The sequence below is a fragment of the Pleurodeles waltl genome, chromosome 12, assembly GCF_031143425.1.
Source record: "Pleurodeles waltl isolate 20211129_DDA chromosome 12, aPleWal1.hap1.20221129, whole genome shotgun sequence".
NCBI classification, from domain to species: Eukaryota; Metazoa; Chordata; class Amphibia; order Caudata; family Salamandridae; genus Pleurodeles; species Pleurodeles waltl.
The window spans coordinates 142814788-142838473 of NC_090451.1; the positions used below are offsets into that span (position 1 = coordinate 142814788).

The 23686-nt window shown below is 43.6% G+C and overlaps 1 protein-coding gene across 1 annotated transcript in view; it reads left to right on the forward strand.

Moving 5' to 3' along the window:
- The window catches only part of NAT16 (N-acetyltransferase 16 (putative)), a 112997-nt gene extending 91762 nt beyond the window's left edge, over window positions 1-21235 (forward strand). The window contains exons 3-4 of the mRNA XM_069217555.1: window positions 7679-7903; window positions 18454-21235. Coding sequence (XP_069073656.1) covers window positions 7679-7903; window positions 18454-19008 — 780 coding nt within the window. The 3' untranslated portion in view covers window positions 19009-21235. The remainder of the gene's footprint in view (window positions 1-7678; window positions 7904-18453) is intronic.
- The last annotated feature ends 2451 nt before the right edge of the window (window positions 21236-23686 follow it).

Consider the following 23686-nt stretch of genomic DNA (forward strand, 5'->3'; position numbering starts at 1 on the left):
TTTGCATTTCTTAAATAGTGACTTCATAGAAAATTCTATTCAAGAACTGCAAAACGCTATGTACAGAGATACCATTTTCCTAATAGAGGTTCCTACAAAGTAGGAATCGCTATTAGGAAATCGGTATTAAGAAACACATCACATTTTAGTCAATGGGGCGGTTTTGCATTTCCTAAATAGCAATTTCCTATTAAGAAATTGGTAGTCAGGAAATTCCATACCAGGGATGACAAAGGGCTAAAGGCCCCCCTTGGTGCACTCCAAAAATAGGGGTGCACCTGTAGAGCACACATATGCCTAAGGATCATGTGTGTGTTCTATTGCAATTTTAAGAAAGCACATTGTTTTTTTTTTTTTATTTGCAACTGGTTGCCACTGACTTCAAGTCGGTGGTAATTGAATCTCCTAAGTGCCTGAATTGCATTTAGGAAATGCTTTGTACATCAGAATAGGAATTGCAAATAGGAAATCCCTATTTGCAATTTCCTATTCTGGGAATTGCAAATAGTGATTTATACAGGGTAGATATTACAATTTCTTAAAGGCCTTTGTACATAAGAAAAGGCTGTTTTGCATTTCTTAACGGCCTGAAATACCGATTCAGACCGTTAAGAAATGCAAAAAGGTTTTGTACATCTGGACCCAAATAATTTTGCTACAGCTAGTCTTATACTGTGTGTAATACAATTTTAAATAGTTCTATATTCACAGAACTTTCTATCACAGACCGGGACTCCGTAGCACTATAAAAAACACAAGTAATTATACTGCACTGTAGAATCCAAGATTCTACTCTGTGGTCACACACACAGACATTTGTTGTGATTGTATTAACCAACTGGGGGTTCTTAATGTGAAAGAGGGTTTTTCCCACAGATTAGTTTAATTTTAATTTATTTTCCATCTAAGATGTGTTCATTATTTTATATGAAAAAAACACTCTCTGACCCTGCTACCACACTCACTGACCCCCGCCTTATGGGATTCAGGGTCACAGTTGCCACACCATTTTTATGCACTTTAACTGCTGAATGTAAATAAAGACAGCGTGGAAATGTGTCAAAAAATAAAGCGCTTCTAGGCATCTTCATTTACAAATACTTGCTGAAGCATGGACCCCCAGGGAGCGCACCGCATAGGTGGAGACCTCTTTTATAGACTGATACGGGGACACACAAGGAGAGGTCCATAGCATGCAACAGATGGGCGGCTAAACACAAACAGCTATATACACAGACGCACAGATAAATACAGATACATTGTAATTATAATTGTTTTTATATAGCGCTTATACCTCCGACGAGGCATTGAAGCACATTACGGAGAGTAGCACACTACTCTGCTACCCACGATTAGTGGTTAATCATGTTATTGAGATTAGCCTTGTGCTCTCAAAAACAATTGCATCCATAAATGTATCCAAATGACAGAAACAGGTAGTGAGATTAGCATTGACATTTCCAGGAACACACACGTACACATAGACATAGATATATTCACAAGCAAAAGCACATTGACAAACATAGACATATCCATAGAAAGGGACACACTGATAGATCTACAGACTGATAAATGTTGACACAGGCATACACACACTAACACAGATATATCCAAAGGCCAACGCAGCCATGTAGATATGCACATGTACACTGGCAGATCAATACAGACATAGATACATCCCTGGAGCAACATAGACACATAAACCGATTGAGACAAACACACACACACACACTGCAGACATGCATGTATGCACGCTCACAGGTACACACATACACACACAATGCCACATACGGACTAATAAATACTAACAAACACATATAGAGGCACATGCAGACACTCCTGGAGACTTACACATATAAACTGAGGATTTTACCTACTGACACATCCAGAATAGACATAAAAATAATCACAGCCACAAGTTGATGTCTGTATATGTCTTCTTGTATATCTATCGGTTCAGATTTATTATGCCTAAGGGGCAGTGCCAAGTATTAAGGTTTGATTGGAAGGGTACCCATTGTTGAGGCTGAGAACTGAAGGCGGTAGCAATGCAGCATAGTGTGAAAAGAGTAGGTGGTAGGGCAGAACTGACACATATGTGTAGGTGGGGGCTGATGTATTGCACGAAATTGTGCAATGACTGGCAAAAGGAATGTGTGAAATGAAACAGACCACTCAGGGGACCAGTGTTAAAGATGTAGACCGAGGGTCGATAAATGCTTGGACATATTGCCACAAATGCTGCCCAGCTCACTCACAGGGAAGAATGGGCATAGCAGTTCTACAACTAGAACCTCAAAACACTTTAGACTAAAACAAGACAAAATAAAACAGTAAGGCCCATATTTATACTTTTTAGCGTGGCATTTGCGACGGTGTTAGATGGAAAAGCGGCGCAAACTTACCAAATACAATTATATTTTGTTAGTTTGCGGTGCATTTGCGTCAAAAAATTACGCAAATGCGGCGCTAAAAAAAGTACAAATATGGGCCTAAAATGAAGACAATGAACCTAAGGAAGTTACAGGACCACAAGCATTTGGTCCAAGAACACTGTACTAGCACACCGCTTCCAATGTTGAATCCTAAGGGGCGCGATGAAAACAAGCTAGAAAACAAGAGTTCAGGCAATTAAAAACAGAGAACAAGGAAGAAGGCACCAGGAGAATGAGTTTTTTACTGAAGGCAGGGCCAACAGTTGGAGAAAACAACTTGACACAGTCTAAAAAAGAAATAGCTACACAGTCAAGCCTAAATGACAGTATAAGCACTTTGACACAGGAAACAAGTAGAAAATGAACCGTTGTATAAGCAGAAACTGACAATGTTCAGGGCACAACATGAAAGAAACAGAAAATAGGAAATATGCAGAAGGCAAAAGAGCTAAGCAGAATCAAGGCGTATAGCAGGTATTCCTGGGTATTGCCATCTACATATGTATGCCAAAATGTAATTTGCTACCTATGACTAAACTCAGAAGCAGTAAAGTGTTCAAAGAAAAAAGAACCAAAAAGTAAAAACATAAGGTTCAGGGACGGAGCAACAGTGAGAAAGATATTTTTGAAAGCAGAGATTTGGTTCAATCACACAGAGATTAATAAATAATGAGGCTACAAGAACACACAATTATGAGTAGCTCAGGATTATGTTGAGAAGGGGTGGTTTATGAATAGCCAACACAGCTTAGTTTTTTAATCTCACAGCTGCTCAAAATGTCAGAAAGACCGCCTAGGAGGACTCTGGTGCATGTATTTGTGAACAGAGCACTTGGTAATAGACACTGATACATTTAGGCATCAGATCCAAGGTTAGTAGCATGAATCTTGCTGATCTATGGTTCCGCTACGTTCAGAGAAACCTATGCCGGTTGCTGCAACACAGATTAATGATAATTACATTCTCAGCCCACCCCTAGGAGATCTCCCAATCCTACCTATGCAGGGCCCATTACCACCCAATATCATCCCAATGAGGAACTTACATTTCCATCTCCACCCTTTAAGGGTAATGTTCCCTTCTTCCCCCACCACCAGCACAAGGGTTATGCTATTTCCTTTTTTCTTTGGACAAATGTAATCTTTCCCCCAAACTTGCAATGACAGTCATGTCCACTATTCTATCCCTGTGAATCCTTTATTTTCAGTTCATACCCCTTATAAAGGTGAGACCTACTCTTCATTCCCATGTTTGGTCAAGTCTAAACCTCCCCCTGCCCGAGCCAATATTGGTGAGTTACCTCACCTGAATACAGAATCGTTTGGGATCATGTAATTGCAATATCCTTCCCTATGAAGACAGTGTCTCGTTCCTCCCGTATTGATGCAAGTCCAAACCTTACCTATTTCAGCTTCTCTGGGGCCCATCTCTGCATTCTGTCTTAGTAAGGTAAAGGGGGGTCAAAGGGAGTCCACCTCAACCAGATCAACATGGGATGGGTCAGTTTTGAAAGCCCAGTCACCAATAAGGTCTCACCTTACATAGATCACTTGGACCGTGGTCTGTGTGCTATCCTTTGAAATATTTTGGGAGGAGGGTGGGAGGGGTTGGGGGAGGCACAAGCGTTTCAGAAAGAATAACGTGAGTGCAGCGTCTTTAATTCCACGCAGGGCAGACGTTTCTCTGAGCCAGAGGAGCTGTTGAGCTGCTACCGCTGTCGGTGAGAGATCTGCCAGCAGAACATTCCGGTAAATGATCAGAATGTATTCATGACAAAGTCCTATCGCCATCTGCAATGCCAAAGGGTGGTCAGATCTGCAGCCTGTTCGGAGGGACAGTACATCTGTAAACAAGCCCACGATAAACCTTGACAACACACCTCACCACTATGAAAGATGTGTTTATTGGGTTACCTGAGGGTTAGGAGTATACTGGAGCACTCAGACAAGCTGCCCTCATATTTAATGTGCTACCAAATCTGAATACTAGGGCATGCTTTCCTTATTTACTGTGCCATGTAACAACTTGACAGTAACAGAGGCTGGGGCCTAGACTTGAAATAGGCTAAAAACAAACACACTTTGACAGCTGCTTTATTTGCTGTGCACTAAATGTGCTAATTTTCTTATAGTGCTTGAGTCAGAGAGAGAGAGTGTCCCAGTAATAGATAATGTTTAAGTAACAGAGTGCTCCAGCATTAGAAACACCATTTGTTTGACAGTAAAAGTGCCCCCTTTGTTATATGTGCCACATATGTTAACTGAACAACAAAAAAGCAGTGTTAAACTCCAACTGTAATTTTTAAATTCATCAGTATTAGATCATCATGTAGCTTTGAGAGTGTGCCTGGTTTAGAGGTTTAGACACACACACAAGACTACAAAATTCATCTATTTAATAATTTAATTAAAGAATAAGTCCTTATAATCAATCATACAACTCAGGGGAGAATTAAGGGTGTGTCACCACCTGCATTAAAATAGAACTCAGCTTTAGATGAAAGGGTATGTTACCACCAAGCCGCATGCACAAAATACACCTTGGTTATGGGTTGTGCTTCCATTACCACTCACAAAGAACACAGTAGGAGATAAAGAGAAATACATTTCCCTCCTGATATGCTGAAATCATACTGGGGTGGCACAATGTGTTTCCACCTTCCTTCAATGATACGATTGAATCATATCATTAAACACAGAATGCACCCCAAAATGGAGAGGCATGTCTTCAACTTCTTCACACATAGTATACTGCTTAGGGTAAAAACCTGAGTTACCTCCTCTCTCAGGGAACACAGCATGGTATGAAGTGATGTGCTTCCATCTCCTTCAACTGCTGAATATACCCTGGGATGAAGTTATGTGTTTCCACCTATCACACACAGATTACTTCCTGGGATGAAGGGCCTCACTCACACACAGAATACGCTCTTGGATAGAGAAAAATGTATCTGCATCCCTTACACATATAATACACCCGGGGGTTGAGGTGGGTGTCTTCACCTACCTCACATACAAGTTGCACCGTGGGAAGAAGGGAGGTGTATCCTTCTCCCTCACCCACATAATATACCCTTGGATGTAGGGACATGCCACCACCGTCCTGACTCAGAACATACAACATTGAATTAAGTGATGTGCATCCACCTCACATATAATACTCCATGGAATGGAGGGTTGTGTCTCTTCATCCTTCACACATAATACTCCCTGGGATGAAGAGACTGGCCTTCAATTGCCCTCACACACACATAAAACACCCTGGGGTGCTTGTATCCTCTTCCTCTCACACAGAGAATACACTGCAGGATGGGACTGGGTGTAGAAGTTGAATATATGCCTCCTTGATACACAGAACACACTCTGGGAAGAAGGAATGTGGCGCTACATCTCTCACATTTAAAATACACTCTCAGACGGAGGGATGTGTCTTCACCTTCCTCACACTTAAAATACACCCTGGTATAGAGGGATGCGCCTCCATCTATCTCACACCTACAATACACCATGAAATTACACACATAATACACCCTGGGCTGGAGAGACATGCCTCCACCTCTTTCACACTTAAAATACAGCATGGGATAGAGGGATGTGTCTCCACCTTTCTCACACTTAAAATACATCCTGGGTTGGGGGATGTGTCTCCACAAAATACTGATGGAATAGAGCATCCCTCACACAGTGGGGTTTGAGAAATGTCTCCACATAATGGATAAAACCTTTCTCACACAAGGATGACACCATGGGATACAGGAGGTGTATCTGCGTCCTTCAGCCACTGAATACATCTTAGGATGAAGGGCTGTCTCTCTAATTTCCTGATATATGAAACACATCATGGGATGGAGTGATGTGTATCTGTATCTTACGCACATAATATATCTTGTGCTAGAGGAACGTGTATCCACCTTGTTCACACATAATTCACGTTGGAATAAATGGTGGTTTACCCGCACCCCTCACACACATAATATACTTTGAGATAGATGGAGGGGTATCTGCATCTCACACACATAATAAACCCTTAGATGGAGGGGCGTGCATCCACCTCCTGCATACACATAATACACCCTGGGATAGAGGGAAGTGTGTATGCATGCCTAACACACAATATACACCCTAGGATGGAGAGACATGTATCCACCGCCCTGATACACATAATACAGTCTGAGATATGGGAAGGTGTAGCTGCATCCCTAACACACATAATACACCCTGGGATGAAGAGACGTGTATCCACCTGCCTCATACACATAGTACACCCTGGCATAGAAGGAGGTATATCTGCATATCTGACACACATAGTTCACCCTGGATTCAAGGATTACACCATGCAGGTGTATCTGCATCCTTCACTACAGATTGCATCTTGGGATGCAGGTGTCTGTCTCTTCCTTCATGATGCATAAAATATACCATGAGATAGAGTGGAGTGTATCTGCATCTATCATACACATAATACACCTTTATTAGGTGGATGAGTGCCTGTCTCTCTGATACACTTAACAAATCTTTGAATAGAGGAATGGGTTCTTGAATCCTTTACACTTTAAGTACACACCATACAATAGAGGGATGTGTCTCTCTGGCCCTCACCTATAATACTCCCTAGGATGAAGAACAAGCCCTCACATGCCAAGGGTTGTGTATCCACCTCTCCTCACACACCAGGGGATGGGAGCTCTGCATCCACCTACCTCGTACACAGTATATATCCTGTGGTAGAAATTAGGTTTTGGACTCCCCTCATAAACAGAACCCACTCAGGGAAGAGGGATGTCTAGCCACCTTCCTTCACACAGAATGAACTCTAAGCATTAGGGACCTGTATCCACCTCTTCTCAAACACAACGTATATCTTTGGATGGCCAAACTTGCCTGCACTTTCACTGCACACCCACATAGAAGTTCTGTCTCCCCTCATGCACAGAACCCATCCTAATATGGAAGGATATGTACCCACTTGACCTCCATATAGAATACATATGGGATGGGGTGCATCCATCCCTTCTCCCACAGAATATAACATTAGAAGCGGGCATCACAAATTGACTTTTAAGCCCCACTACCCTGACTGAGTGACTGTCTCTCCCAGACAGGTGCATCTGGCCACCCTTCAATGTTCTGTCTCTAATCACTTCTCACCTTTCTTTCAGGGCTCCTGAATGTTCTCCTGTCTCGCTGGCAGGGTAGAGTGGACTGTCTCTAACTGTCTGTCTTGTGCTCTCTGTCGTCATCAGATAGCCCTGCAGTCCATGTTCATTGTGGATGGAGGGGCGACTGTCCTCGTGGAGGGACTCCGTGTGGCTCCCTGGGAGAGGGGGAAGGGTGTTGCTGGAGTGCTTCAGAAGTTCTGCTCTGAGCTAGTGAGGGAGAAGTACCCCAGTGTGAAGGTGACAAGGCTCACAAGAGATGACAAGCTGGGACCCAAGGACTTCAAGAAGTACCGCGTCATCACAAAGCAGGTAATTAGGGGTTGTACTCAAGGGGAATCCCACTAACTATCCATCAAAAAGCAGGTTACTTAGGCTGGCACCTCCCAATATCAGGCCATAATCAATTAGGTAACTGTGAATGACAACCTCATGCCTCCCACTGAAAGACCATCACAGCAAATAGATACCTGGAGCTTAGAACCCCTAGCATTTCTACTAAAATACTATCTGCAAGCATCTAGCTAGAACTTGACACTCCTATGATTTTTCTTCATTAAACCCTCAGACAGCAGGTAAGTAGGGCACAAGCTGACCATTATCAAGTCTCTCACTTGAAATAAACAAACTGGAAATCAACATTCTGCTTCACCTCTCTTTGGCTTACAACACTGTGCACTATGTCAATATATTTAAGGACCTTTGGGCAATGTCCTACAATGCTGTAATTCATTCCTCTTGGACCTAGGTCATTAAGTCAACAAATTCACGTTATCTACCAAAATCATCACTTGTAGGGACTCCAAAGCTTTATGTCATTGACATTAACATTCAGCATTCATATGGGACCTCTTGCCTGTAAAAGAAACTGCACCAGATCAAGTTCTAAATGTATGTAGATGATACCCAGCTTCATATATATTTGGCACCAACCTGGAAAATGGATAATTAAAATCGTAATCTGCCTGAGACACATACATTTTTAGATGGAGGAAAGCTGTCTATGATATGGTGGCTTAGTAACCAATATACTGTCCTTAGAGGGCCACACCAAGGATATACTCTTCCTCCTGGATGCCGGATCAGGGAGCTGCATCCTGCAGAGGACATGTGTGGTTCCCCCATGATGATTTGCACATCACGTCAGTAGCCATAAATTACATGCCAGCTTTTCACCTCATCATGCTAAAGATCCTCATGCAGCCTGCAAACCAGCCCGTGCATTGAACGAATGAGAGCACAAGAGGTATCTGAGGTGGATCATGGTGGTCACTAAGAAAGAAATCCAAAAACTCTAGAGAATGGAAACTTAAGAGATAAGACTATTGGGTCCTCTAAACTATGTCAGATGGTTCACTGGTTCGCTAAATCAGTGATGGCCATTGCCTCTGCCACCCTGGTGGAGGCGTGTCATCCCGACTTAGAAAATCGCACTGTACTGAGAAGAGGGTCTCCATTACAGCAACTCCCTTCACAGAACTGAAGGTTTTCTGAGGAGGCACAATGTTTAAAGTGACTGTCTGGCCAACTTTTCTTTAGAGAAAACAAACTCTCAAAGGGTACATTTATCTTCTCTAGACAAAAAGCAAATGCCACTGATAGGTAGGGAGGTTTCTCCCGCTGTGTGGGGGCCTTTCTGCATTTCCACTGTTGCGGATGGACACAGATAGGGGAATTCAGTCACAGTGTCCCAACCTCAATTGGGCAGATGACTGCCATTCTGACATCAAGGATTATCATTGGTGGAGTCGGTGAAGGCTCCACCAAGGGTAACCCAGAGGTTCCCTCAGCTCTAAATGAGAGGACTGAGAGTTTGGCAGCAGGGTGGGAGGAGCCCTGCTTCGTTGCAGTTCTCCTTCTCTGTCAAACCCTAAATCACTCTTTATATTTAATCATAATTTGGCCCATATCACTCTGAACTTTAATGAATTGTCACGAATTCCTATAGCCCACAGAATAAAATTCAAAATACAATTGTTTAATGAGCATTGACAAACATATCTCCAGAAATTGCCAACATTATTCTAGGTGTCTGATTACTCACCACAGGTTTAACTATGAATAGCATGAGAGTAGAACAGTCTACCCCATAACAGGCCTTGATTACTTACCAAAGAACCCGGAGTCGGAATCTTTACAAAGACACCTGCATTCAAATAGTGCCACTCCATACTCACTTACTTTAAGGGACCAGTCCCTGCCAAAAAGTGCAGTCAAGACGTCACTTAAGTCGCCATACTGAGACAGATATTAGAAGCTTCCTTTCTCCTCCACATGACTGGTTCATTTTTCATGTACAAGTGGAGAATCTTCAACGTCTCCAAAATCCTTCATTATTTAAGTACTCCAAAGTTGATCTTGGTCCCCAATTCATCTCTGTATTTTGAGAAAATGAAATAATTATTATTGTACGTAACAACTTCCCATGAACTTATTTAATAAAGTGAACCAACCTTACAAATATAAATCCAATCCAAAATGAATAAAGCTTTAAATTAATTCTGAAGGTTATTTGCAATGGTTGTTTGTGTGTTGGTGCAGGGAACCTAAAACTTTTAGGCACCCAAAAACTTACGTCAATCAAAATACCCACAATTCGCTGGATTGGAGGTGTTAAACCTCAATGTCATGAGACAATGGTGGTCATTCTGACCCTGGCGGTCAAAGACCGCCAGGGCGGAGGACCGCGGGAGCACCGCCGACAGGCCGGCGGTGCTCCAATGGGGATTCCGACCGCGGCGGTAAAGCCGCGGTCGGACCGGCACCACTGGCGGGCTCCCGCCAGTGTACCGCCGCCCCATTGAATCCTCCACGGCGGCGCAGCTTGCTGCACCGCCGCGGGGATTCTGACCCCCCCTACCGCCATCCAGATCCCGGCGGTCCGACCGCCGGGATCCGGATGGCGGTAGGGGGGGTCGCGGGGCCCCTGGGGGCCCCTGCAGTGCCCATGCCACTGGCATGGGCATTGCAGGGGCCCCCGTAAGAGGGCCCCTACATGTATTTCACTGTCTGCTGCGCAGACAGTGAAATACGCGACGGGTGCAACTGCACCCGTCGCAGAGCTTCCACTCCGCCGGCTCGATTCCGAGCCGGCTTCATCGTGGAAGCCTCTTTCCCGCTGGGCTGGCGGGCGGTCTGAAGGCGACCGCCCGCCAGCCCAGCGGGAAAGTTAGAATTACCCCCGCGGTCTTTCGACCGCGTAACGGTAACCTGACGGCGGGACTTTGGCGGGCGGCCTCCGCCGCCCACCAAGGTCAGAATGAGGGCCAATGTGTCCTATCATTAAGGCACATTCTAAAAGATTAAAAATATCAGAACTATGGTCAATTAAGTATATGGGCCCACTCAATAACTGAATTCTAAATCAGTGGAATATTTAGAGAGTTTTATTACAGAATTCAAAATTAAGAAGGCACAGAGTCAATGCCACGAAGGCTCTCAGTGAGTTGGGCAATATAGAGAAATGCAAAATCCGAAGTGGGCAGTGAAATCGACAGAGTAACAGATATCATCTGTAGTAGAACTGGAAAGTCTGGCTCTCCCCAAAATTGAAGGATTTATACATTATTATTTTCATATATGAAATTAACAGAATAAGTAAAACCACTGTGGTATGAGTGTATGTATCATTTCATCAGTAACTCGTAACACAGTACAATAAACGCCATATTGCATTAACCCCTAAGCACTATCCCATTTCATGAATAATTATACAGCCCCCTGTATGCTAATGTCATCTGGAGATGAACAACAGTGTATTATATGAATGGATAGGGCACACTGATCTAGTGGAAGGACCTTGAAGAAGTAATTGCAGTTACATGTCTGAGCTGAGGAAAGCATATTGAAAGCTGCATGAACATTGACACTGGAAATAAACAAATAACGATCAGCTTGACTACATGCTGCAGAAAGGACAGACAGTGAAATGTGCAAGGAGAAGACATGAGTGACAAAGGTGACCTCCGTCGTGGAAAACATGATGATTATGCCCAAATAGAGGCCTGTTTGACAAGGGTCAAGAAACACACTTCTACACAAATGGTTTTAAAAGTAACAGAAGTATATCAATTTGTACATGTGCAATTAAGTGTGAAAAATCTACTCCGCATGTTGTTAATGATGCACAAAAATATAAACGCATACAAATCTTTAACATGTGCAAAGCTGAATCTTCAGGACACCGGATAACATGCCATCAGCAAACAGTAATTAGGGCTGCAATTGTTTTGTTTCCTACAAACAAACCATCCGCCGGTAGGAAGCCTTAGCCTTCCACAACCACCCCCTCTGACATGGCCACTAAACCAATGATTAGCTCTTGTTTAGCTTTCCACTACTAAACCCAGAGTGTGCAAGATACTAATTTGTGGCACTACTGTTGCCTAACAATCTCTGAGACAGCTGGCAACTAAAGCTAAGCCCTCCTGTGCCTTCAATTACAAAACTCTGAGCAAGTCTTAATAAAGTTGTGCCCCTCTACTATTAAGCTATTTGGAAAACAAACTCTCTGACAGTACTTAATTTGAGCAGGAGGTTGCCAGCAGGGGCCACCGGCTTTCATTTTTGGGTTCACCTGTCTTCTGCATCAAAGCTGGAAGAACATTCCAATACCCTAATGAGACCTTACCTGGCGAAACACTGGCAATCATTGTATGCCATTGTGCTCCTGAAGATGATCAGAAATGATCATCAAAGAACTGGCTTTAACAGTACCTTTGTCTTTGAACTACCACTGCTCCAATGGAACTCCAACACACAAACCACTCTGAAGCGACACCAACTGCATACTTCACTCACAAAACCTCAAAATGAACATTAAAAAAGATTGTGGACCGTCCCATTCATCAAACGCCCCTCTGACTCACATTAGGAAAGAAAACCATCTTCCCTTTTTCTTTCTTTACACCAAAGTTCAATTTTAAATTGTACAAATGTATTTGCCTTGGGTGGGGAAGGTGGTGCTCTTTTTTCAAATTATGAGTGCAATTAAAGCCATATCACTGTGATTTTTAAAGCCCTTTGGCATATTGTAGTATATTTCCTAGATGAGCTCTCGCTCCTCTTTTTCTCTCTGTCAAGTCTAAGTCAGGGCTAATTGGGACAAGCAAATCAGGCCCAACTGAAATCTCAAACACACAACAGGCAAGTGGAAGAATGCTTGCAAATAGCCTATGCTGTGGCAGTCCCTAGTGTAGCGTTCTAAACCATAATTTTTCACTCTAGACTTCAGTAAGTGAAAACCGATCTGTTGGCATGGCCCCCATAGTGATTATTAGTGGTTTAGACTATTTACAAGCATTCCATCCATCATGTTTTGTATGGCTAACTTATATTTAAACACAAGTTTGGGTGATTCGAAGTTTGACAACTTTTCTACATTTGAGGTCAAAGTGGTTAGACCCCAACATTTTCCTTCCTAAGTTACCACTGGCAATGTTTTAACATGTACTTTTGGAGCAACATATTTAGCATATTTAGTCCAGCTCAAATCACCTTGCACCACCCATTGTCTTCAAATCACCAACATAAAAGTGATATCAAGCACCCTTTACACCTTGATAAATCACAGGACTGACATATTTTACCATCCATTGCCTCTCATGAGTCTCTTATTTGTTGACAAATGAACCCTCTATCAGCTGCTACACTTTACATAAAAGTTAATGATGTCAAACTTAATTGCAGAGAGATCTAAAATATAACTATTTATTTATATTTGAAGTGGTTGAATTCTCAATGGTTTTCTTTGCAAGACCTGGCATGTTCCAAACGCCAATAATTTTGAGCCCATGACTGCTTTCAATCTAGCTCCAATTGCCATTTATCTCTTCTATTCCATTGTTGGACCAATGAGCATAAAATGATCCAATCATTTTGCATTATCACTAGGCATCAGTCATTTACATGAGTGTTGATGCCCATGCGATTTACATCCTTCTATCAACCACGACTGCCTCTTTAAAAAAGCTGACCTCTATATCTTCTGTCTGTCCTCAACATGGCCATCGTGGGCTCATCAGAGTACTTGTGCCACCTGCATCAGGAAGGTGACCAACACCCTCCCCCCACCCTGTGCCAATGCAGTGCAGGCATTTATGTTGATTTTCCAATTTCACATTAATCAGATGCCCCACATCTTGATAACAGTCAGGAACTACCCTCCTCTGCATTAGTATGTTCTGCAGTCCTCATATACACCTTTTTTGGAGGTACTTTGTTACCCTGCCACAAGTCAGGTCGAGCCCTTCTCAGACACTGTGGCGCTGCAATTAGTTGCTAAATTGGTATGTAGTGGTGAGGTAGCCATGTGTTCATGTATTTTATGTGTTTGTGTGTGTGTTAGTGTGTATGCTCGCATATGCTGAGTGCATTACTTAACTCCCTTTTGTGTTGGTATCTCAGGCCTGCGTTGGGTGAATATTTTCAGTATGCTTTCTCCAATGGTCATTGGGTGAATATTCATAGACACCTAGGACCAGTATGTTGTCCTCTTTTGCTAATAATCTTGATTGCAGGTTGGACAGTGATATGCGGATTGCAAGGGATCCAAGTAGATGCAACTTCAACAAGCCCATGCCTCTTCTTGTGTAAATTAAAAATACCTTACTCTTACTCTTCTCTTGATTTACCCTACAGAGATGTGTGCAGTGGCTCTGCATAGAATTGTGGATGCTTACTCTAAATGTAAGCCTTAGGTGGACACTGGAATGGTGTTGTGCCATATTAAACAGTTAGTGACCACATAGTTCCTTGCATAGGACCCAGCTCAGTTATGTCATAAACCACCCCATTAGTCTTCAACTTAGGCAATGGCAGTAAGGGATTAAGGTGGTCATAGAGAATTTTATGGGATACATTTTTGTGAGAAACTAATCTGTCTCTGAGGCTAGATTCAAATGAGGCAATTTTAAGTTGGTCAAAATGATAGTTCCCTTACTTGGTAGCCCAGATTGGAAAAGGGACCCTATTGAGTCTCATTACCTTAAGCCGTGCATGTGGATTAGCCTGTCACAAAGGGGAATGGAATCTATGACAAGGACTGTAGACTCTCTCTTTCTTGGTGCCATCATACTGTTGGGCATCCGTGTGTACTTGAGTATTGAGGGAGGAAGACTCCACTTGCCTTTACCTTCAATGGCAGATTTTGTTTGAGATTAGTGATGACCCTGCAGGCATCAGAGGTCTTGGGCTTCAAAGTCTTGGCACGATTCTGCTAATTGCACAATACTGCCTTGCTCTGGACAAGACTGGAGCTAGGTTCAAGTTGTGTACTGCATCGTTCCTTTGACATGACACTGAGTTCTTACATGTTCTTTCCACTAGAGGAGCGTTCTTACTGACTCAGTGTTCTTGCGCCTCACACTCTTCTGGGGCTTTATCTGCTGCATGTACCCCCAAAAGAAATATCTTCTCCCTCCTCTTGTGGGAAAGAACCATCAGAGATCTAGTAGTGGTACTGAAGATCTGCTCTTGTCATGATTTGTTCATTGCAAGCAGCTCTGGAGAGAGATTCCATGAGGAAAGCTAGACTTCTGCTAGGTTGTGGGCTTTCTGCATTCTCTGCATATTACAAACATCTATATTTTGAGCTGTTTTACAATTTGAAAATTGCCTCTTGCTAAGTTGGTGTAAATTAAAAAGCATGTACATAATACAGTGACACCAAGAAGAACACTAAATCATGGTAGTGTGGTGTGTGGAGCATACACGCATAATTTATGCTTGCAATCATTTGTAACAATTAGATCCAGTCAATAGGATCACACAAGACAATCACAACAACACAACCTAGGTTATAAACATTTAGCTCTCATTTCTTATTTACAGAAAGTTTCCCTACCAGAATGGAACTGTGTACTTAAATCTGGGATCCACATTTCCCCAGGGTGTAATAGCTTACTTAAAGATCAGATGAAACCAGCATCTATTTCCTCATTTTTGTTTGGCTTTGTGAAGAGACCATTGAAGATGTCAAATCTGACAAGCTCCTGGAACCTGAAGATGAACCTGTTTACAGCAGGATGCTGGCATTTGTTGTATAAAAGCTTTCCTCCTCTTTATTCAGAAGCTGCCTGGAGACCCAGTATGATCAGACACTTTGATCTGTTTTTGACATCCCAGTGTCTTGGGGATGCTAAGGATGGTTCTCTTATTTCTATCTTTCTAATTTTAGCATTGTCCTCCTTCATACAAGGAGATGACAGATGAATGTGTCTGCCCCTAGATGTGTCAAATGGACCAGACTCTGGAGGAGGAAGCAGAAAGAGCCAACATAAGCGATCTTGCTCTTGCTTCTTTACCATTTGTATTACATCTCTTACGTTAATAGCAATCCAATGACGGTTCAAACACATATTTGCCAATGGATATCTTCTGGCCAATTGAATCTCCATAGGAGACTACATTTCCTAAGTCATTCTCCACACAGATCTATGCAAGGTGTTCTTCCTCTGCTTGCAGGACCAACCAGCCCATCTTCTCCCTTACATTCTTCCTTGAGAGACACAACTGCATGGAATTTCTAAGGGCCATGCTCTGTCCCAAGCTTTAGGGCAGGGGTCTTCAAATTGGGGGGCTGGCCCCCCTAGGGGGGCCTCAAGTGCTCCCGGGGGGGGGGGGGTGGGTGCCAGGCTCTGGCCAAAAGAAGCATTATACAGATAACAGAGCTTTGTTTTAGGCAGAAACGGGTTATTGCATTATTAAAACGGTAACAGTACTTAACTGCAATGTTTAAATAAGTCTAGACATATTTAAACATTGCCATCTTCATAAAATAATTGTGAAAAATTTTGAGGGTGGCCCAATGATTTCTATTACAGCCGCGCAACATTAAAAAGTTTGAAAACCACTGCTTTAGGGGGAAATAGCAGTGCAGCCTGTCCTGGTCTTTGTCAGGTGTCTCTCATTGTTAGTGCTGTAGAAGCGTGTTCACAGTCTAGACACATTCAAGGAATGGTCCCTAGAGCTGCAGTTCCTATCCAGTTCAAAGGGGCTGAGACAATAGGTGTGCCATGTGCACAATTCATTACTCTGCTCCATGAGAGAACTGTTTACAAAAGAAACGATGGGTATGGTGTCCATGTGATTTATCGTGTGATATGTGATATGTCTTTTCCAGTGACAAAGACAGGGTGTAAGAATGGCCTCAAGAAGTGTGTTGGGCAGGACATCCCAAGCATGGGATTCTCTGATCATGTTTGGATTCAGTGCTGTCAAAGCATCAAAACTGGCTTTGGTCACTACTTTGTTTCTCAAACAGAGATCAGACTTGGCTCTGGTTGAAAGTGGAATCCCTAAACCTGTTACACTGTCTAAAGAACTCAGTTAGGGGAAGACATGTTAAGAATGTGCTGTTCAGGAAGCAAACAGCGGATTAAACTTTATTCTTATGACCCAGTATCTATGGCCAAGTCTATGCCATTCATACAACTCATGTACGCCACACCATGTATTATGCAAGTGAACATTTAGGCCCTCATTTTGAGACTGGCGGTAAAAACCGCCTTCCACCGGGGGTGGAGGGTGTTGTTTGTGGGGTTGTGTGTGAATGTTTGTGTGTGCGTGGATGCGAGTGTGCATGTATGGAGGTGTGAGTGCGTGTATGTTGTATTTAGGGACTGCGTCTCTGCGTGTATGTTTGAAAGTGTGTGCGGGTGTGTGTGAGTGGATGTATGCATGTGTGGATGTTTGTGGGTAAAGGATGTGTGTATGTGTGTGTGTGAAGGGGGGCGGCAATGTAGGGAGGAAGGGGGTAACTGGAGAGGGGAGGAGACCCCTATCAATGACAGTATAGGGATTCCCTGGCACTGATAGTGCCTACCGCCATGGTTTTCGTGGCGGTAAGGAAGCCACATAAACCATGGCGGTAGGCAGGGTCATAATCCCGCAGGCGGAACAGTGACGGCCGCCAGGCTGAAGATGGATATCTCCAGCCCGGCGGCTGTTACCGCCGTGGTGGTTGGAGTGGTACATTGGTGGGTTTTCTTCAGCCAACCGCCAATGTCATAATTTGGTGGTAAGTACCGCCAGCCTGTTGGCAGTACTTCCCGCCATATTTCCGCCAACCGCCGGGGTCGTAATGAGGGACTTAGGGGGTGATTCTAATTCTGGCGGGCGGCGGAGGCCGCCCGCCAGAATTCCGCCCCCATAATACCGCTCCGCGGTCAGAAAACCGCGGAGGTTATTATGAGTTTTTCCCTGGGCTGGCGGGCGGTCTTTTGGAGAAACTCCCTTCCCACGAGGATGCCGGCTCGTAATCGAGCCGGCGGAGTGGGAAGGTGCGACGGGTGCAGTAGCACCCGTCGCGTATTTCAGTGTCTGCAAGGCAGACACTGAAATACCTTGCGGGGCCCTCTTACGGGGGCCCCTGCCGTGCCCATGCCATTGGCATGGGCACGGCAGGGGCCCCCAGGGGCCCCGCGACCCCCCCTACCGCCATCCTGTTCATGGCTGCGCCGCCATGGGGGATTCTGAGGGCAGCGGTAAACCGGCGGGAGACCGCCGGTTTACCCTTTCTGACCGCGGCCAAAACGCCGCGGTCAGAATGCCCTGCGGGGCACCGCCGGCCTGTCGGCGGTGCTCCCGCCGACCCTCAGAATCAGCCCCTTAGTGTTTTTCTCAAGTAAATGGGACAACTTTTTAGCCAGGTGATTCGGCTGCTTCAAGGATGGGGATAAAAATGTTAGCATGTGCAATGGTGCTCTCAAAAAGTTGGAATATATTTATTGACAGTGCACTTTAATGTATAGGAATAAAGTTTTGAGTATATGGATGGTCATTTTCCAGCTGGAGTTTCTAGTGATTGGCTAAATCTAGTAATCAAATCCCTTTGTCCATGTTCCTCTCTCTCTCTATCACAGGGCATCCTGCTGGTGAAGTTCAATGCTGGTGAGCTCGCTGCTCGGCTGGGTGATGTGTTTGCCAAAATGAAGGAGTCTGGATTTCCACCGCGTCCATCGCTACTCCTCGATAAGAGTGAGGTTCCTGGAGTGGTTCTGGCACGCTCTTTCCTGGCTGAGGTGTTACCCAACCAGACCATCATCCAAGATTGGCAGCCCTTTCAACCCATGCAAAGCAACCTGGCTCTGCTGCAGAAAAAGGACTTGCACTGGATGGTGGACAATAAGCGCCGCCCCAAGGTGGCCACTTTGTGCACTTTCCCCTTCCGCGTTCCGGTTGGGGAAGACTGGTTCTATCTGAACATTGATGTCTTTGGCACAGAGCTCGGCCACATACGGAGTCAGCTGGTGGCCCACCTGGAGAACCACACTCCTACACTGAAGGGCAATGTCATGTGCCAGCTCTTTCTGGATCCCTCGCTCTGGGTACCAATGGCAGAATTTTGCACCTCTGTCCTGAATGTTGAACTGGCCAAAGACTACACTGAACAGTACCTCCTGGAGTCTGATATTTAAATTGAGAGATATGGGTAACTACAACCAAGAAGTTACCCTATATTCCCTAACCCATTACTCCAGAGGAGATACAACAAAGCACTTCTTCCTTTCCTACATACCTCTGTCTCCTTTCCATTTGTAGTACTACCCGGTCTCCAGCTCTCTAGACAAGTAGATGTGAAAGAAGATTATATGACTTTTTTCCTCCACCACAGGAGAGTTCCCTTAAACATGCAGTGAATTGGATGGTAGGTGGGTTAGGATCGGTGAGCATGAGTCAGGTCTTTCCTCTTCATTTAATCTTCTGCCTTATCTCAGTGCTGTTATCCTGGACCCTAGACATGGTAGGATGCATCAACATCATAGCAGGTCTTGCCTTTCCTCCAAGGAGATGAGGTGGGGCTATATGGCGCGATTGGAACAACTGGGACAAAGCCAGTGCCATTAGGAATATCTTATGTCCCCCAAAAGTGAGCCTATTGCAGTGCTTAATATGTGCTGGTGGTTGCAGGTGTTGGGTGCCAGCACACGTTTATTTTGAGAAACAGAATGTATTTTTCATCATTTAGACTTTGAACCAGAGAAAGGGCAGAAAAGGGAGAAAAAACAAGATGGGAAAACAGTGATAAATGGAGAAAGCATGGATTTACAATATCGTGCAAGAGCGATTTAATGACACAAGAAATATAGGATGGCGAAAGAATGAGATATGAGGTGGTATCAAGAACAAAGAGCCTTATTATTCAGAAATACTTGTAGTTTGGAAGCATAAGTATTGGACTCCTTAGATAAGTATGAAGCTTCTTAAATTACATTTATATCAATTAATCACTGGCCTGTAGCTCTCAGCATCACTGAGATTGCCTATCCTCTAACATGCCCTGTAACAGCTTTTCCATGTGTGGCCAGAGAACTTCTCATAATTAATTACCAATCCATGCTAAATCAGCAATTACTGCATAACTATATTTGCAGTTACTAACCAGAATGCCTTGGAATGAGACAGGCACTTTCCAAAAAGCCTCTGAGATCACCACTGTCAGAAAAGCTTTGCAAAGACTTTACTCTCCAATCCTACATGTAAGAAGGGCCACTTCTTCCCAGAATTCACTGGAATAGGCCACCTCATCTCAGTATGCTGTGGGGTGACCTTTAAGAGATACTGATTTAATCATAGTGAGACATATGAAGACTCCCTCCTTATAGGCTATAGAGGAACATATTAATGGAGGTTGAGGCCATGTCCTGAATAGTGGAATTCTTCAGTCCTTAGCACTTAAGCATGAACCTCAAATGAGGTTGATTAAAAAATCAGGATCTTATAATGATAGCGTCCCTATCAACAAGAGAATTCAGTTTAATTACACCTTTACAGAATGTTGTAGAATAGAACCACCCCTCCAGAGAAAGTGTTGGAATTAGACTAACCAATATCATCATGTTTTGAGAAGGAACTGCACTGCACAGTATATTTTGGACCAACAACCTTTTCACATTATGCTTTAGTAGTAGGATAAGCTATTCCTAGAATGCTTCAGGATGGGACGACCAAATACCCAGAATGCTCTTGGATAGAACAACCCCATCCTGAATGTTTTATAGGCACTTGAATCAGCACTTCCTAGAATGCTTTGGATGGACTGGGAAATCCAATTTGACCAGCTTTGTCTCCATTAGACTTCTTCAAGAATTAGACTTTATTCTTAATCTAAGTGAAAGAGTTGCATAGTCAAAGGAAACTCTCCTGGGTGGAGGAATACAGTACTGTGGATGCAGTCAGCTTGGCCGACGACGACCATTGTGTAAATAGAAGACAATAGGATATTAGTGAGGTTATTTGTACTATTAATAATAATAGTAATAATAATATTATTATTTTTGATGAGTAACTTTGAATACATTGACTTAATATTCCCTGCAGTGTACTTAAGACACATTAATTTAATATACCTGATTTTTATGTTTGTTAGTTGAGATCACAGTGCTCAGTAACCCTCAACATTATCCGACCACGCCTTTTGTGAGTTAAAAAATGTTCCCCTGAGAGGGGATTTCTTTTGTAGCCAGTATAGAGTCAGTAAACAACATAATCAAAGCCAATATAGTACAAGTGGCACACCCTACTAATTCCATTGCTTGGTGTTTTTGCTTCTCTTTGAACCTACTAAGATAGAAGCTACAGCGTCATTAAACAGCGCCCCCACTCTTTCTTCCATGCAGAACCAATAAACTCGTGTTAAAAGTGTCTCCGGTCTTTCATTGATAGGTCTGCACAATGGCCAGTGGCTCTAGACACAAGGTAGAGATGTCATGCCTCCGGTCAGGTGCAGCTTAAAATTATACAAGTCATTCAAAGATAAGGGACTTACTACAGTGCAGCTTACATTCACCAGGTCATTCTGACAGAGTAGGGCTCTCACCCCTGCAAAGCTTCCTATAACACATATCACTCTAGGGAGGGCTCTCGCCGCTGCAGGGCCGACAGGAACACAAGTCACTCTAAGAGAAGAAGGCTCTCCCCACTGTAGAGCCAACAATAACACATGTTTTGCAGTGTGAATCTTTTCTAGATTCACATGCTGTGCATTATTCCGCCATCTAGGGCTGGGTCTGGAAACAAAAGTTTTTTGTCCTACTTCTTTCTCTACTTTTGTTTGTTGGTGGGCGTTGACAGATCCTCCATTTGATGTCCCCTTGTGACGTCGTCGTACTTCCTCTGGATGTTTACACCGTTTGTCTCCATCTTCAGATTCTTTTTTTCCGCCGTTAGGACTTGATGGTTCGACTGTGTCATCTGCAAATGGTAGAGAAATGCGGGGAGAATAACCAGAAGAAGATGATTTTTTTTAATTCAGGAAGAATTACAAACAACATCTACAGAAGAGAAAAACAAGTAAGCAGGATCGGCTTCAATTTTCTACAAAACTTCGACGGAGGATTGACAATGCTCAGGTTGGGGGGAGGTACTCGGTCGGCGTGATGGAGAAAACCCCTTTTCAATTTTGCAGAAATTACTACCACAAATACACACAAAGGATATACACCCGGTGTGTAATCTCTGCCTTCCAGTCGACCATCGCATGAGGACTGCAATACCTGTGCAGTTTTTGCACCAAAGTCACTCAGAGTAAGAGCAAGGCAAAGAATGGTGCACCATGCAATGCAAGGCCAAAAGCCCACCCCATCTTTAAAAGAGCTGGGCCTCACCAGTGACGAGGGGAAAAACTTTGCTGAAGGAGCAGAGGGAGAAACCTCTGAAGGAGACAGCAAAATCAAGGAAGTCGAAGAGGGACCTCCGATGAAGATCCAGGAGGAGGTAAGAGAGTTGATAGCCTCTGTATAAGACCCTAAGTAGGAATAATCTGACTTGGGGGCACACAAGGGAGCCTCGGTAGCCAAACGTTCGCCAATCGCAGGCATATCCTTCAAAAAGGTGTCACACGGAGCCCTCGAGAAGGCCTCCAGTGTAGAAAAAAAACCTTGAATACACACTTCGTCGAAAGAATGGAAAGGCAAAGGACGCGCCAACGTCCAAAGGCCTAGATTCTCAAATTGTTCTCCGAAGCCCAGAAAAAGAGATTTTGAATTCACGTTCATCAACAAGTTCATAAAAAACATAAAGTTCAAGATGACAACCTTGCAAGAAGTAATCCCACAGTTGCGGAGAGGAGATTTTATGTTAACAATAGACCTAAAAGATGCATATTCACACATACTGATGAATACAAAACACAAAAAGTATCTAAGGTTTGTGATAGGCAAGAAACATTACCAATTAAAAGTTCTAGCCTTCAGAATAAAGTCAGCTCCAAGAGTATTCATAAAATGCCTAGCTACAGAAGCGGCATATCTCAGGAGATTGGGCATTCATGTATATCCATATCTAGATGACTGGTTAGTGAGGGCACACTCCTACCTGAAATGAAAGAAGGACATTCAGATAGTAATGAGCAGGTTGTATTTCCTGGGGTTCCCATTAAACATAGTGAAATCATCCCAAGAACCAGAACAGAAAAATATTTTTCTGAGAGCAAGGCTGGACACACATCTGGGGAAGGCATTCCCCAGCAAAAAGAGGACACAATCTCTTTTGGGGGGAGATTCACCACTACCAGAAAGGGCAAGCTCTGACAGTGAGGACTGTGGGGAGACTTTTACGCATCATTAAATTGGCATCATGTATTCCCTTAATTCCGAATGTGAGACTGCTTATGAGACCAAAACATGAGTGGCTCCAAAATCAATGGTCACAAGCAACAGCGAGTTGGGAAGATCTAGTGGTTGTCACGCAGAAGGTGCAGGAGAAAATCATGTGGTTCAACACATGATTCCAGGGGAAGACTCTTCCAGCAACCAACTCCCTCAGCAGTGATAAACACAAATGCATCACATATAGGAAAGGGAGCCCATATGGGCACACTGAAAGTACGAGGAATCTGGAAGAATCCTGAAGCAGTACAACACATCAATCTTCTGGAATTGAAGACAGTGTTTCTAGCTATGAAAGCATTCCAAGGAGAAATTCAGGGAAAGACAATATTAATTCAGACAGACAACACAACAGCAATGTTTTTTATCAACAAACAAACAAGGGGGGGCTCGGTCATACCCACTGTCCAAATTAGCCTAGGATCTCTGGACATAGGCAATTCAAAAGAACATAGGCATACAAGCAATATATCTGCCAGAAAATGAA